General features: G+C 47.5%; 1 protein-coding gene across 1 annotated transcript; it reads right to left on the bottom strand.

Annotated features, from left to right (window-relative positions):
• Positions 1 to 6,334: 6,334 nt before the first annotated feature.
• Positions 6,335 to 7,556, bottom strand: LOC138865144 (cylicin-2-like). The gene is made up of 2 exons (XM_070134515.1): positions 6,899 to 7,556; positions 6,335 to 6,498 (listed from the first exon to the last, which is right to left on the bottom strand). The coding sequence occupies exons 1-2, from the start codon at positions 7,554 to 7,556 to the stop codon at positions 6,335 to 6,337; spliced, it is 822 nt and encodes a 273-aa protein (XP_069990616.1).
• Between the last annotated feature and the right edge of the window lie 4,681 nt (positions 7,557 to 12,237).

The raw sequence follows: 12,237 nt of genomic DNA, 5'->3' as shown, positions 1-12,237 counted from the left end.
ACACGATACGCCCTTGTGCTCATGAAATTGAAAGCACCCGGCAATTAATGCAATTGCCAGCGCACGATAATAGCCCCCCCGAATGCGCCAATCAAGGGCCTGTAAAAGCACTACAGCTGTGACAGACAAGGGAACTGAGGCGAGGCTAAATATACATATGGGCGGCGTGACGTGGGCGCTGGAGGGAAGGGTGGGCGCGGGTGGGCGTGGAAAGGATCGGCGCGGGAGGCGTAGGGGGGAGACTAAGATTATTTGCTAAGTGTGTCCGATTGCGCGTCGTGAAGGAAGTGGAATGGCGTGGTTTGTTGTCTCTGACATTGGGGTGGAATTCAGTATGATGAAAATGTCTGATTATTTATTTTTCTTCTCTTTTTTTTGCAGGTATGTAGACCGGGATAGCAAATAGCAACACGCCAGAAATATGGTGTAAGTAACTTTTTTTTTCTTCGTTTTCTCTCTCGCTTCCTTATACATGCTTTCATTTTACTTTTCCTCTCTTCATCATGACTTCTTGCACGCCACGACCACCAGCTAAGTATGTCTTATTTACACCACGACCACTGGCTTAAAATGCCTTATTGCTTGCCACGACCCCCAGATAACTATCTCTTGTTGCACGCCCACTACCAACACCATGTCCTATTCCTCGCCACGACCACCAGCGCCTTGTGACGACTCGTGGTTGCGTCGGTTCGAATCCCCTGACCCGAACCGCACCCGATGGTCTGCACAGGTGGCGAGGCGCAGAGCTGGATTAGTCATGATAATTTACAGCTTAATCACGGGCTGTGCAGGGCGCCGCACCTTGCAACACACTCCAGCAACCACGATAACGCCCCGCAGGCTGTACGAACCGCGGGACAATTAAAAACAGCAACAATTACAGCAACTACAGTGGCATTGTTTCTGAAACTTGAAACGATGGCATGCGGCGAACTCCGAGCTCGGCACGTGGTTGAGGGCCGGCTTGGGTTACCGACGACAGCTCCACGAGACAGACGCCGGGAAGGGAGTATAAACAGGATATTTTTTCGCTCTTGGGGCTATTTGTCACGTTCTGTGATGGGCTGGAGATGGCTGGAGCTGTCTTGGTCTGAATCTGTTTGCCTGTCTCGCTCTTTGTCTATGTCTCTCTCTGTCTATGTCTGTCTGTCTGTGTCTCTCTCAATATCTGTCTGTCTCTGTCTCTCTATTACTCTCACTCTCACTCTTACTCTCACACTCACACTCACTCACGCTTTATCATTCTCTTACTCGCATTCGTACTCTCTCTCTCTCTCTCTCTCTCTCTCTCTCTCTCTCTCTCTCTCTCTCTCTCTCTCTCTCTCTCTCTCACCACTCACTCACTCACCACTCACCACTCACTCACCACTCACTCACTCACACACACACACACATACACACACACACACACACACACACACACACACACACACACACACACACACACACACACACACACACACACACACACACACACTTGTACTTTCTCACTCTCACTTTCTCGCACTCACCTTCTGCCTTTTTCATCATAGACACACACAATACATATATCTGTAATAGCCATACAGACAACGTAAGTCTGCAGTTAAAAGTCTTCCGAGGTTTATACCTACTTATCTCCGGGTTACGGACGCCATGAAGGTTAAGGGGCCGGATGCGGTAACAAGAAACCTTATCCGTTTACGCTCATGCGCCAAAGCTCCCGGTCACACGTGTGCAGATGAGAGAATTTCCTTGGCGAGGGAAGGCGGGCGTCTTGCATGGCTGAACGACCTCCGCGCCGGATCTTGGCTTAACCTTAGCGCGTCGGTAGGCCTAGGTCTTGTACCTAGACTAGCCTTTACTTTGTAGTTAGCCTATGATGTCTGTTTCTGGGTTAGCCTGACCTTTGCACTTAGGCAGGGCTAAATCTTGTACCTAGCATTGTCTTTTCTTTATAGCTTGCTTAGCCTAGCGTCTGCTCCTGGGTTAACCTAACCTTTGCACTGAGGTAGGGCTAAATCTTGTACCTTGCATAGCTTATCCGTATAGCCTAACCGCCGCGCCTAGCCCGTCTGCATAATCTTAACCCCGCGCCTAGTTTGTTGGGGTTAATGAAGGACGCCGACAGTGTACCATCCAGAATTACAGACCGGAAAGTACGGGGTTTTTAAAAGACGCGGACAATGTACTGCATGGAATTAAAGACTGGAAAGTGTTTTTTATTTAACAGCTGTACTTGTCTCACGCTAAATTTCAGGGGGAGTGCTCGGGGTTGCAAAAATTGTACCACCGTATGAATCATTTAAGGCGAAAGAACGGGTTGATTGCTTCGCTGCACGGAAACGGAAGCCTGCAACCCACCATTTTAATTGCGATAAATAGGACTTTGTTGCAATAAATAACGCTTTGTTGATATACAGGGCATGAAAAGTGTAAAGATAAATGGACAGTGGACTTTACCACCATGAACGCTCTACCCCTTTTTTCAAATCAAAGGTTTAAAATGTATAAATAACAAGCTTGATGTGAGTTTGGGCTATGGACTGACCGCGCTTCGTAGCTTTTGAGTTTTTTGTTTTGTTTTGTTTTTGACCAGTGTGAACAAACACGGTAGGTAATAGGTGTCGGTATTTCTTTGCAATATTCGTCAGTATTTTGCGAGTTGATATTCGTCATTATTATGGTAAAGTGATAACATTATGTTGTCCTAATGCGGCGTCACTCGTTCGTCGAAAATATCAAAGCAAATCATTGACAAAAGACAGTCGGGGCGGAAAAAATGTTTTTATTTTCTTTGTTTTTGTTGTTCAGCCGCCGGAGTTCCGTGTCCTCTTTTCGTTTTGCAATTTGGGCCGTGCAACAAAAGCTGGCTTGTCTGAGGCTGATTGGGGAAAAATAGGATTTCGTTGTGTGGAAAATACGTCGCCCATTGTTTTTGAGAATCTCGACTTCGCTCCAAAATCCGTTTCATTTGAAATACTCTCTGCCTATTTAGTATTTTTGTATATTTTCTTCTCTTTTGAGAATCTCGACTTCACTCTAAAATCGTTATTTGAAATAGTTTCTGCCTAGTTATTTTTTGTATATTTTCTTCTTTTTTTGTGAATCTCGACTTCAGTTTGTAATCCTTTTTATTTAATGGCTGTTTATTTTTGTATATTTTCTTCTCGTTTTTAGAATCTCCAATTCAGTTTATAGTTCTTTTTTTAGAATACTTTCTACCTATTTATTTATTTATTTTGAGAATTTTGACTTAACTTTAAAAGACACTTCTACTTTCTTATATATATATATATATATATATATATATATATATATATATATATATATATATATATATATATATATTTTTTTTTTTTTTTTTTTTTTTTTTTTTTATTCTAATGGTGCTTGCATTATTAAATTCCCAGTCCTTCTGTATTTGTTCTTATATATACGATGTGTGTCTGTCTGTCTGTCTGTCTCTCGCCCGACGCGTGTCTGGCCCCGCGTACTTGCGTGTCGCCCCGGCTTGTAATTATTAGTCGCGTAGTTACCACTTATCTGAGAGGGGGGGAGGAGAGGAAGGGAAAGGAGGAAAGGAAGGAAGAAAGGAGGGGAAGGGAGAGGAGGAAATGAAGGAAGAAAGGAGGGGAAGGGAAAGAAGGAAATTAAGGAAGGAAGGAAGAAAGGGGGGGAAGCGAAAGGAGGAAATGAAGGAAGAAAGGAGGGGAAGGAAGGAGAAAGGAGGGGAAGGGGAAGGGAAGGAGGAAAGGGAGAAGAGGTTTGACGGGTTGAGGGGAAAGGAAGAGAACGGTGGGGGGGGGGGAAGGGTTGAGGGAAGAGTGGAAGGGTAAGGGAGAGAGAGGGGTTGAGGGGGAAGGGAAGGGTGGGGTACAGAGAGTGGTTAAGGGGGAGAAGAGTGTGGGAGAAAGGGGTTGACAGGTCGAGGGAAGGGTGGGGAGAGAGGGGTTGATGGGGAGGGAGAGTGGTTAAGAGGGAGAAGGGTAGGGGGAAGAGGGGTTGAGGGAGCAGAGAAAAGTGGAGAAGGGGAGACGGTGGTTACCTGGTTAAGGGGGGGAGGGGTGTGTGGGAGAGATTGACGGGTCGAGAGGGTGTAGGTGAAGTGTTTCTCTACCCTGGCGTTATCGATCGCCCGTGAAATATATAAAATCAAGGAGGAAGACAGTACCGTAAATCGCGCCCCAAAAAGCTTGCAAATAATTGACATGAAACCGCGAAGGTAGAAAGGATTGAAGGGGGGGTCGGGAGGGGGAGTGTTTGGGGACACGAGGGAAGGTGGACGGAGCTAAAAAAGGGCGAACAGAGGAATAATAAAGCGGTAATAGTATGGCTGGCTCAGTACACAAGAAATGAATGTGTTTCTGAAATATAGCGATAGTTGAGTGGTCTTACGATTGCCTTGGGAAAGTGCAGCTATCGAGACAGTGCCATCTTGCGGCCCTTCCGAGAAACTGCCTCGCGGGATGAGCTAGATGATGATGATTCGTGTTCTTCGTTAACAAAATGGAATTGCTTGATGTTATTATTATTACGATTGCGCTTTTTTTCTTAATCGTTCACGTTTCGACGGATCAATACTTTCTTCCTGAAATCGGTGATAGTGACATCTCTTATCAGTTATCCACAGGATCCGGTAATGCACATACCATCGGTGTCAATCAAGGTTCGCATTTTTTCTTTGACTCGTGGACAAAAGTTACGGAAGTCGTTTAATATTTTTCCAGTCCACGCCCGCGGCCCCTCACGCCCAGCACAGCGCCGCCCACCGCCCACCGCCCTCCCTCGCCTCCTTCGCTTCGCTCTTCCGGCCTTAACTTTCGTGTATTTTTTGCTCCCGGTTGGGTACGTCTCTCTTAAGTTTCATTTAGGCGTGTGTATCGTGTGCTGAGTTTACAAGCGCTCAAACGATCGCGCGCGTGACCAGTGTGGATATGCGTTTGGCCTTGTCTGTGTATGTGTGTATACATGCATATATGTATATTTGTATACATATATGTGTATGTATGTGTATATTTAAATATGTAGCCTATTTGTATGTAGGGATGTATGTGTGTGTGTGTGTGTGTGTGTGTGTGTGAGTAGATAAAGAGAAATTCGCGTACATTCGTAAGTTTTCACGTACATTTATGTACAAGTTTGTCTCGCAGCGTTGCAGCTTGTTGCTCCCCCCCCCCCCCCCGCCCTTCCTGGCCATGCGGGCGTCACCCACATTCCTTTCAGCGCCGCGTGTGATATAACCGTGATCTCCGGCGGCTGAATACTCGCTACAAAACGCCGTATTTACTCTCGCGTTTTCCCTCCCGCGCTGGCCTTTGTGCGCGCGGAGTGACGTGGAAAATGGCCTTGTCTTTTGGCCGGGCTTTTCATGGGTCGCAGGTGCGGGCTCGTCGTCTCCTCGTCGTCTCCTCGCTGTCTCCTCACCTCGCCTCTTCTCTTCTCTTCTCTGCGGGTTCCTCTCACCCGCGGGTACTCTCTCGCTTCTTAACTCGCGGTTTTGGGTCGATTGATGCTTCACTCTCAACCCCCGCCCCCTTTTTCTTTTTTTTTTCCCTTTTGCTTGTGTTTTCCTTCGTCTCTCGTTAGGGCTGTGTCGGTGTACGGGGGGGGGGGGGTCGAGCCTTTCGGTGGTCGCCCTCGCCCCTGCCCGCTCCTTGCCTTTTTCTTTCTTGTTCTTTGCTATTTCTTCTTCGCCCTCTTCCCATTCTCCTCCTCCCTCTCCTTCTTCTCCTCCTCCTCCTCCTCCTCCTTTCCGCTTTCTCCCTTTCTCTACTTATTTTTTTTAAAACGAGTTCCCTTCCCTCCCCCGTTCCATCTCTTTCCCCTTCCCCTTCCCATCCCCATACCTTTCCCCCTCCCTCCTCCTTCAATCCTTCCCATCCCCACCCCTTCCCCTTCCCCTTCCCCCTTCACTCCCACCTCCTCCCTCTCCTCCTTCCCCTCCCCACCCCTTCCCCTTCCCCCTTCACCTCCCACCTCCTCCCCTCTCTCCTCCTTCCCCTTCCCACCCTTCCCCCTCTTCCCCTTCCCACCCCTTCCCCCCTCCTCCCCTTCCCCTCCTCCCTCCTCCCCATTCCTCCTTCCCCTCCCCACCCCTTCCCCCCTCTTACCCCAGCTCGGTCGATCACGTCACCGAGTCTTCTCGAGCCGTAGCCTCGCCTCTCAAAGACGTGTTTACCCAGCGTAGGCTCTGCGCTGGAGCTGCTGCTAATTAAGTTGCGTTGCTTCATCAGCCCTGCTTGCGCCGCTTGCTTCTTGTCCTCCTTCAAGCTCAGGCCTGGGAGGGGAATCGAAGGAGGGGAAAGGGGAAGGAGTAGGAGTAGGAGTAGGGGTAGGGGTAGGGGTAGGATTAGGAGCTGCTAGTTTCTTGTCCTCCTTCAAGCTCAGGCGTGGGAGGGGAATCGAAGGAGGGGAAAGGAGTAGGAGTAGGAGTAGGAGTAGGGGTAGGGGTAGGATTAGGAGCTGCTTGCTTCTTGTCCTCCTTTAAGCTCAGGGTTGGGTGGGGGGGATCGGCTATCGAAGAAGGAGAAAGGGCAAGGAGTAGGAGTAGGAGCTCGAGTAGGAACAGGAGTGAGAGCAAGAGCAGGAGTGAGATAAGAAGGAATAGGAAGAATGGGAAAAGAACAGAAGAGAGAGAGAGAAAGGAAAGCCAGAGTCGCCTTGACAGTGGCAGGGGCCACCGAGGCGTCCAGAAGCAGGCATGCATTCTCTCTCGCGCCGCCTTCGGAAGTCGGCGGAAACCAGGAACACTTATCTCGCTCCCAGGTCGTTAGTCCGTCGGGAGGTATTTTGTGCGGTAACCGGTAACGGGATTACCTTCGCGCTCCCGTCGCCGCCTCGTCAAGGGCTGCGTTCAGGCAAGACCGCTCTTACTGCAGTCGCCTCTCTCCTTCGCAAAATCGCCACTGCTTGCTTTTGGCTTGGCCGTTCCGGCTTGATTTCCCTGGCTTGGGATTCCAGGCTTGGGTTTCCTGGCTTGGCTTTTCCCGGTTAGGTTTCCTGGCTTGGCTTTCCCGGTTAGGTTTCCTGGCTTGGCTTTTCCAGGTTTGGTTTCCTGGCTTGGCTTTTCCCGGTTTGGTTTCCTGGCTTAGCTTTTCCCGGCTTGGTTTCCTGGTTTGGCTTTTCCAGGTTTGGTTTCCTGGCTTGGCTTTTCCCGGTTTGGTTTCCTGGCTTAGCTTTTCCCGGCTTGGTTTCCTGGTTTGGCTTTTCCCGGTTTGGTTTCCTGGCTTAGCTTTTCCCGGCTTGGTTTCCTGGTTTGGCTTTTCCCGGTTTGGTTTCCTGGCTTGGCTTTTCCCGGTTTGGTTTCCTGGCTTAGCTTTTCCCGGCTTGGTTTCCTGGCTTGGCTTTTCCCGGTTTGGTTTCCTGGCTTGGCTTTTCCCGGTTTGGTTTCCTGGCTTGGCTTTTCCCGGCTTGGCTTTCCCGCTGCTGGGGTCGGAGGTCGTCGTCGGGTCGAGTTGAGTCGAGCTCCCGGTTTGGACAGATTGCTCGTAACTTTTAGACTTTAGACTTCGTGCTGAGGGACTTTCCGTCCGTCTCTTCCTTTCTCTGTCACTTCTCTCTTTCACGTTCATTCTCTTCGTTTCCCCCATTCTCTTTCTTTTCTCTTTTTTTCTTCCTCTCTCTCTCTCTCTCTCTCTCTCTCTCTCTCTCTCTCTCTCTCTCTCTCTCTCTCTCTCTCTCTCTCTCTCTCTCTTTTTCTTTTTGTCCATCTCCCCCTCTCTCTCTCTCTCTCTCTCTCTCTCTCTCTCTCTCTCTCTCTCTCTCTCTCTCTCTCTCTCTCTCTCTCTCTCTCTCTCTCTCTCTCTCTCTCTCTCTCTCTCTCTCTCTCTCTCTCTCTCTCTCTCTCTCTCTCTCTCTCTCTCTCTCTCTCTCTCTCTCTCTCTCTCTTTCTCTTTCTCTTTCTCTCTTTTCTCTCTTTTTCTCTCTCTCTTTTTTTTCTCTCTCTCTCTTTTTTTTCTCTCTCTTTTTCTCTCTCTCTCTCTTTTTCTCTCTCTCTTTCTTTTTCTCTCTCTTTCTTTTTCTCCCTCTTTCTTTTTCTCCCTCTCCCTCTCCCTCTCCCCGTCCCTCTCCCTTTCCTCCTCCCCCTCCTCTCCCTCCTCTCCCCTTTCCCCTTCTTCTCCTTCTCACTTTCTCGTTGCTCCTATTTCGCTTAGGATACCTTAGGAATCTGAAAAAAGAAAGGAAGAGGAGAAGGAGGGGTTCAGGTGGGGTCGTTGGTTGTTGGGGGAGGGAGAAGGGAGGAGAGGAGAGGGAAGGGGTTGGGGCTGTACATTCGGCGAAGTGAGGGGTGAGGATCGGCATGAGGGTGGGAGAGAGAGAGAGAGTGAGGGTGAGGGTGGGGGAGAGAGTGAGGGTGAGGGGGGGGGAGAGAGTGAGGGTGAGGGGGGGGGAGAGAGTGAGGGTGAGGGTGGGGAGAGAGGGAGAAGGAGAAGGGGAGAGAGTGAGGGTGGGGAGAGGGTGAGATGGGGGAGAGGGAGAGAGTTAGGGTGAGGGTGGGGGAGAGGGAGAGAGAGAGGGAGAGAATTAGGTGAGGGTGGGGAGAGGGAGAGAGAGAGGGAGAGAGTGAGGGTGAGGGTGGGGGAGAGGGAGAGAGAGGAGGTAGAGAGTTAGGGTGAGGGTGGGGGAGAGGGAGAGAGGAGAGAGAGGGAGAGAGTGAGGGTGAGGGTGGGGGAGAGGGTGAGGGTGGGGGATTGAGCGCGTGTTGAATGTAGGACTGAGAGGAAGGAAGGCGTTGTGGAGATGACTGTGGTTGAGACAGACTGTGGGTCTTGGTGTGTGAGGGGAGACGGGGATTTAAGGTGGGGGGAGGGGGGAGAGGAGGGGAGTAGGGGGCAGGAGGAGGAAGGGGGAGGGGGAAGGGGTGATGGGAGGAGGGGAGGGGGCAGGAGGAGGAAGGGGGTGGGTACGAAAGATAAAGGGGAGAGGGGAACTGGGGAGGGAGGGAAGGGGGAGGGGAAAGGGAAGAGGGACGAGGAGGGAGAGGAAGAAGGAAGGGGAAGGGGAGGAGAGATGGAGAGGAAGATTAAAGAGGGGAACGGGACGGGGAAGAGAAAGTGGGAAGGAGAAGAAAAAAAAGAAAGGAAAATGAAGAGAACGCAGAGGACGGACGGTCATTTCTAGAAGATTCCGTAGCTTTCGACAGGCAGGGTTCCGGTATGCCGTCAACGTCGTCATTTTCTGTGCGGAGACAAAAGAAGATTATTTTTTTCTCTCTTTTATGAGGGGAGTAACTCATGCTTTGATAGTCTTTGTCTTAACCTCGAGAGCGACGTTCCAACTTTTCTTTAAACTCTCCTGATTCGCGACTCAAGATGCAGTGCGAATAGGCTGGGGATCCACGCCATGCATCGCGCCTGGTTGTGTGTGTGTGCTTCTTGAAGAAATTTCCAGAACGTCTAATCAGAAGGGTAGCATCTTGAATAAATTTCTAGAACGTCTAATCAGAGGGGTAGCATCTTGAGCAAATTTCCAGACGGGCAACATTTTGATCAAATTTCTAAAACGTCTAATCAGAGGGGTAGCATCTTGAAGAAATCTCCAGAACGTCTAATGAGAGGGGTAGTGTCTTAAGCAAATTACCTGGAAGTCTAATCAAACGGGTAGCGTCATGAAGAAATTTCCAGAACGACTAATCAGAGGTGTAGCATCTTGAAGAAATTTCTAGAACGTCTAATCAAACGGGTAGCGTCATGAAGAAATTTCCAGAACGTCTAATCAAACGGGTAGCGTCATGAAGAAATTTCTAGAACGTCTAATCAGAAGCATCCTTAAGAAATTTCCAGAACGTCTAATCAGAGGGGTAGCATCTTGAAGAAATTTCCAGAACGTCTAATCAGAGCGGTAGCATCTTGAGCAAATTACCTGAACGTGTAATCAAACGGTTAGCGTCATGGAGAAATTTCTAGAACGTCACATCAGAAGAGCAGCATCTGGGTGAGCATCTCGATTACTCGGATCAATTTGATGAGATGATTTAAAGTTCGAACAATGCGGCTAGGTTCCCTCTGGTGTGTGATTTTCTTGCTCTATTTTTTGTTTGATTATTTACTTGTTCGTTGGCACCTTCGTGTTTGTTTATGCAGTTGTTTGTTGACCTTTGTATGTTTATTTTTTGCATGATTATTGACATTTTTATGTTTATATTTTACATTTATTTGTTTATTGCTATTGTATGTGCAGAGAGAGAGAGAGAGAGAGAGAAGAAGAGAGAAGAGAGAAGAGAGAAGAAGAAAGAACAGAACAGAACAGAAAGAAAAAGAAAGAACAGAAAGAACAGACAGACAGACAGACAGAAGAGAACAGAAAGAGAGAAAGACAGAGAGAGAGAGAGAGAGAGAGAGAGAGAGAGAGAGAGAGAGAGAGAGAGAGAGAGCAAGAGAGAGAGAGAGAGAGAGAGAGAGCAAGAGAGAGAGAGAGAGAAAGACAGAGCAAGAGAGAGACGGAAGCGGGCGCCAGCATCCGAGCCCCGCAAGAGCAGAAGTCGGGGAACATCTCTCGAGAAATACGGCGTGTGGTTCCGGTCAGCCCTCGCGGAGGTCGGGGGTAATTGGCCGCCAGTCAGCTGATTCGCGGCTCCAGATGGGGGGGGGGGGGTTGTTTCGATGTCCTGTTATGATAGTTTTTGTTTAATGGACGGTTGTGCGAGGTGTAGTTTTTTTTTTTCTATAATGGATGGCCCTTTTCTGGGAAGTAATGTAGGCAGGTTATATCGACACACGCAATCTTTACTTGCATGTAGGTTTATGTGATATATATATATATATATATATATATATATATATATATATATATATATATATATATATATATATATATATATATATATATATATATATATATATATATATATATATATATATATATATATATATATATATATATATATATATATATACATACATGCATAGGTGTAAGTACATATACATACATACATAGGTCTACGTACATATACATACGTACATTGGGGTATGTACATATACATACATTCATTGATCTACGTACACACGCACGCACACGGACACACGCACTCACACGGACACACACACTCACACGGACACACGCACTCACACGGACACACACACTCACACGGACACACGCACTCACACGGACACACGCACTCACACGGACACACGCACGCACACGGACACACGCACGCACACGGACACACGCACGCACACGCGCCCAGAAGCGCACGCACATAAACGCACACACACACGTAACATACATATACCCCCCCTCCCGGCACACACACATTCTTCTCACGTCATCCAAAAATCTGACGACCGTTTGCCGTTATGCCTCACGCAAGAAAAAACATACATGTGTATATGACTCGTGGTCTGTGTGTGTGTGTTTTTTTCCTTTCTTCGTAAATGTTCCAATTTTATGTCACTTCCTGTTTATCCCTTTAATCCTTCCCCCCCGAAACTTCCCTCGTTTATTGAGTTTTTTACTTCCATTGTTTTTCTGTCGTTCTTTCGCATTTTTGTCTCATTTCGGAACTCTCTTGTCATTTTCCTTCCCTTCCTGTTCGCACTTATTTACCCCGGCCCCCTTCCTTTGCCCTAATCACCTCGTTTGTTTTCCTTCTGCTTTCTTTTTTCTTCTTCTTCCTCCTCCTTGTTCTCACTCTTTCCTCCATCTCCTTTTTCCTCCTCCTCCTCCTTCTTCTCCCTTACCTCCTTTTCCTCCTCCTCCTCCTTTTCATCTTCGTTTCTTCCTCTTTTTCTTCCTCCTCTTCTTTCATCATTCTTTTTCTTTTTATTTTTTTCTTCTTCATAATTTTTTCTTCCTTAATACTCACCCATCTCCTTTTTCTGTTTCCCCTCATTCTTCTCATGTTTTGTACACACCCTTCCATTTTTTGCATACTTCCCATGTCACCATTCTTTTTTTCATTGCTTTCTCCCTTGTTGACGACTTCATTCGCTCTTCTTTTACTTTTTCCACATATTTTCTTCGTCTTTGTGTCATTTCTAAATTTATTGATTTTTCCCACTTTCTGATTATTGTTTCTTAGGAAATATTTTTCATTGTCTTTTTGATTTTATTATTTTTAGTTTTTATTGCAATGTGTAATCTGTATATTTTTTGTGGTTTTTACTTTTATTTCCCCTCCCATTGCATCCTTAATCTTTCTTGTATTATTTGCTCGTTTTTTCTCTCCCTTTCTTTCGTACCACTCTTCCTCTAATGCATTTTTTTAGTATTTTTTTCTCTTTTGCATTTTAAACTTGTCTTTCCATCTGTCTC

This window comes from Penaeus vannamei, chromosome 20, assembly GCF_042767895.1.
Source record: "Penaeus vannamei isolate JL-2024 chromosome 20, ASM4276789v1, whole genome shotgun sequence".
In the NCBI taxonomy this organism is placed as follows: Eukaryota; Metazoa; Arthropoda; class Malacostraca; order Decapoda; family Penaeidae; genus Penaeus; species Penaeus vannamei.
This window is presented reverse-complemented; position numbering and strand designations above follow the sequence as displayed.

What these genes read in the sequence shown, in the direction of transcription:
- LOC138865144 (XM_070134515.1), bottom strand. Translation starts at nt 7,556, where the DNA reads ATGAACGTGAAAGAGAGAAGTGACAGAGAAAGGAAGAGACGGACGGAA. An exon ending in CCGGAACGGCCAAGCCAAAA is followed by an intron (nt 6,499 to 6,898) that starts GCAAGCAGTGGC and finishes CTTCTTCGATAG; the next exon opens with CCGATCCCCCCCACCCAACC.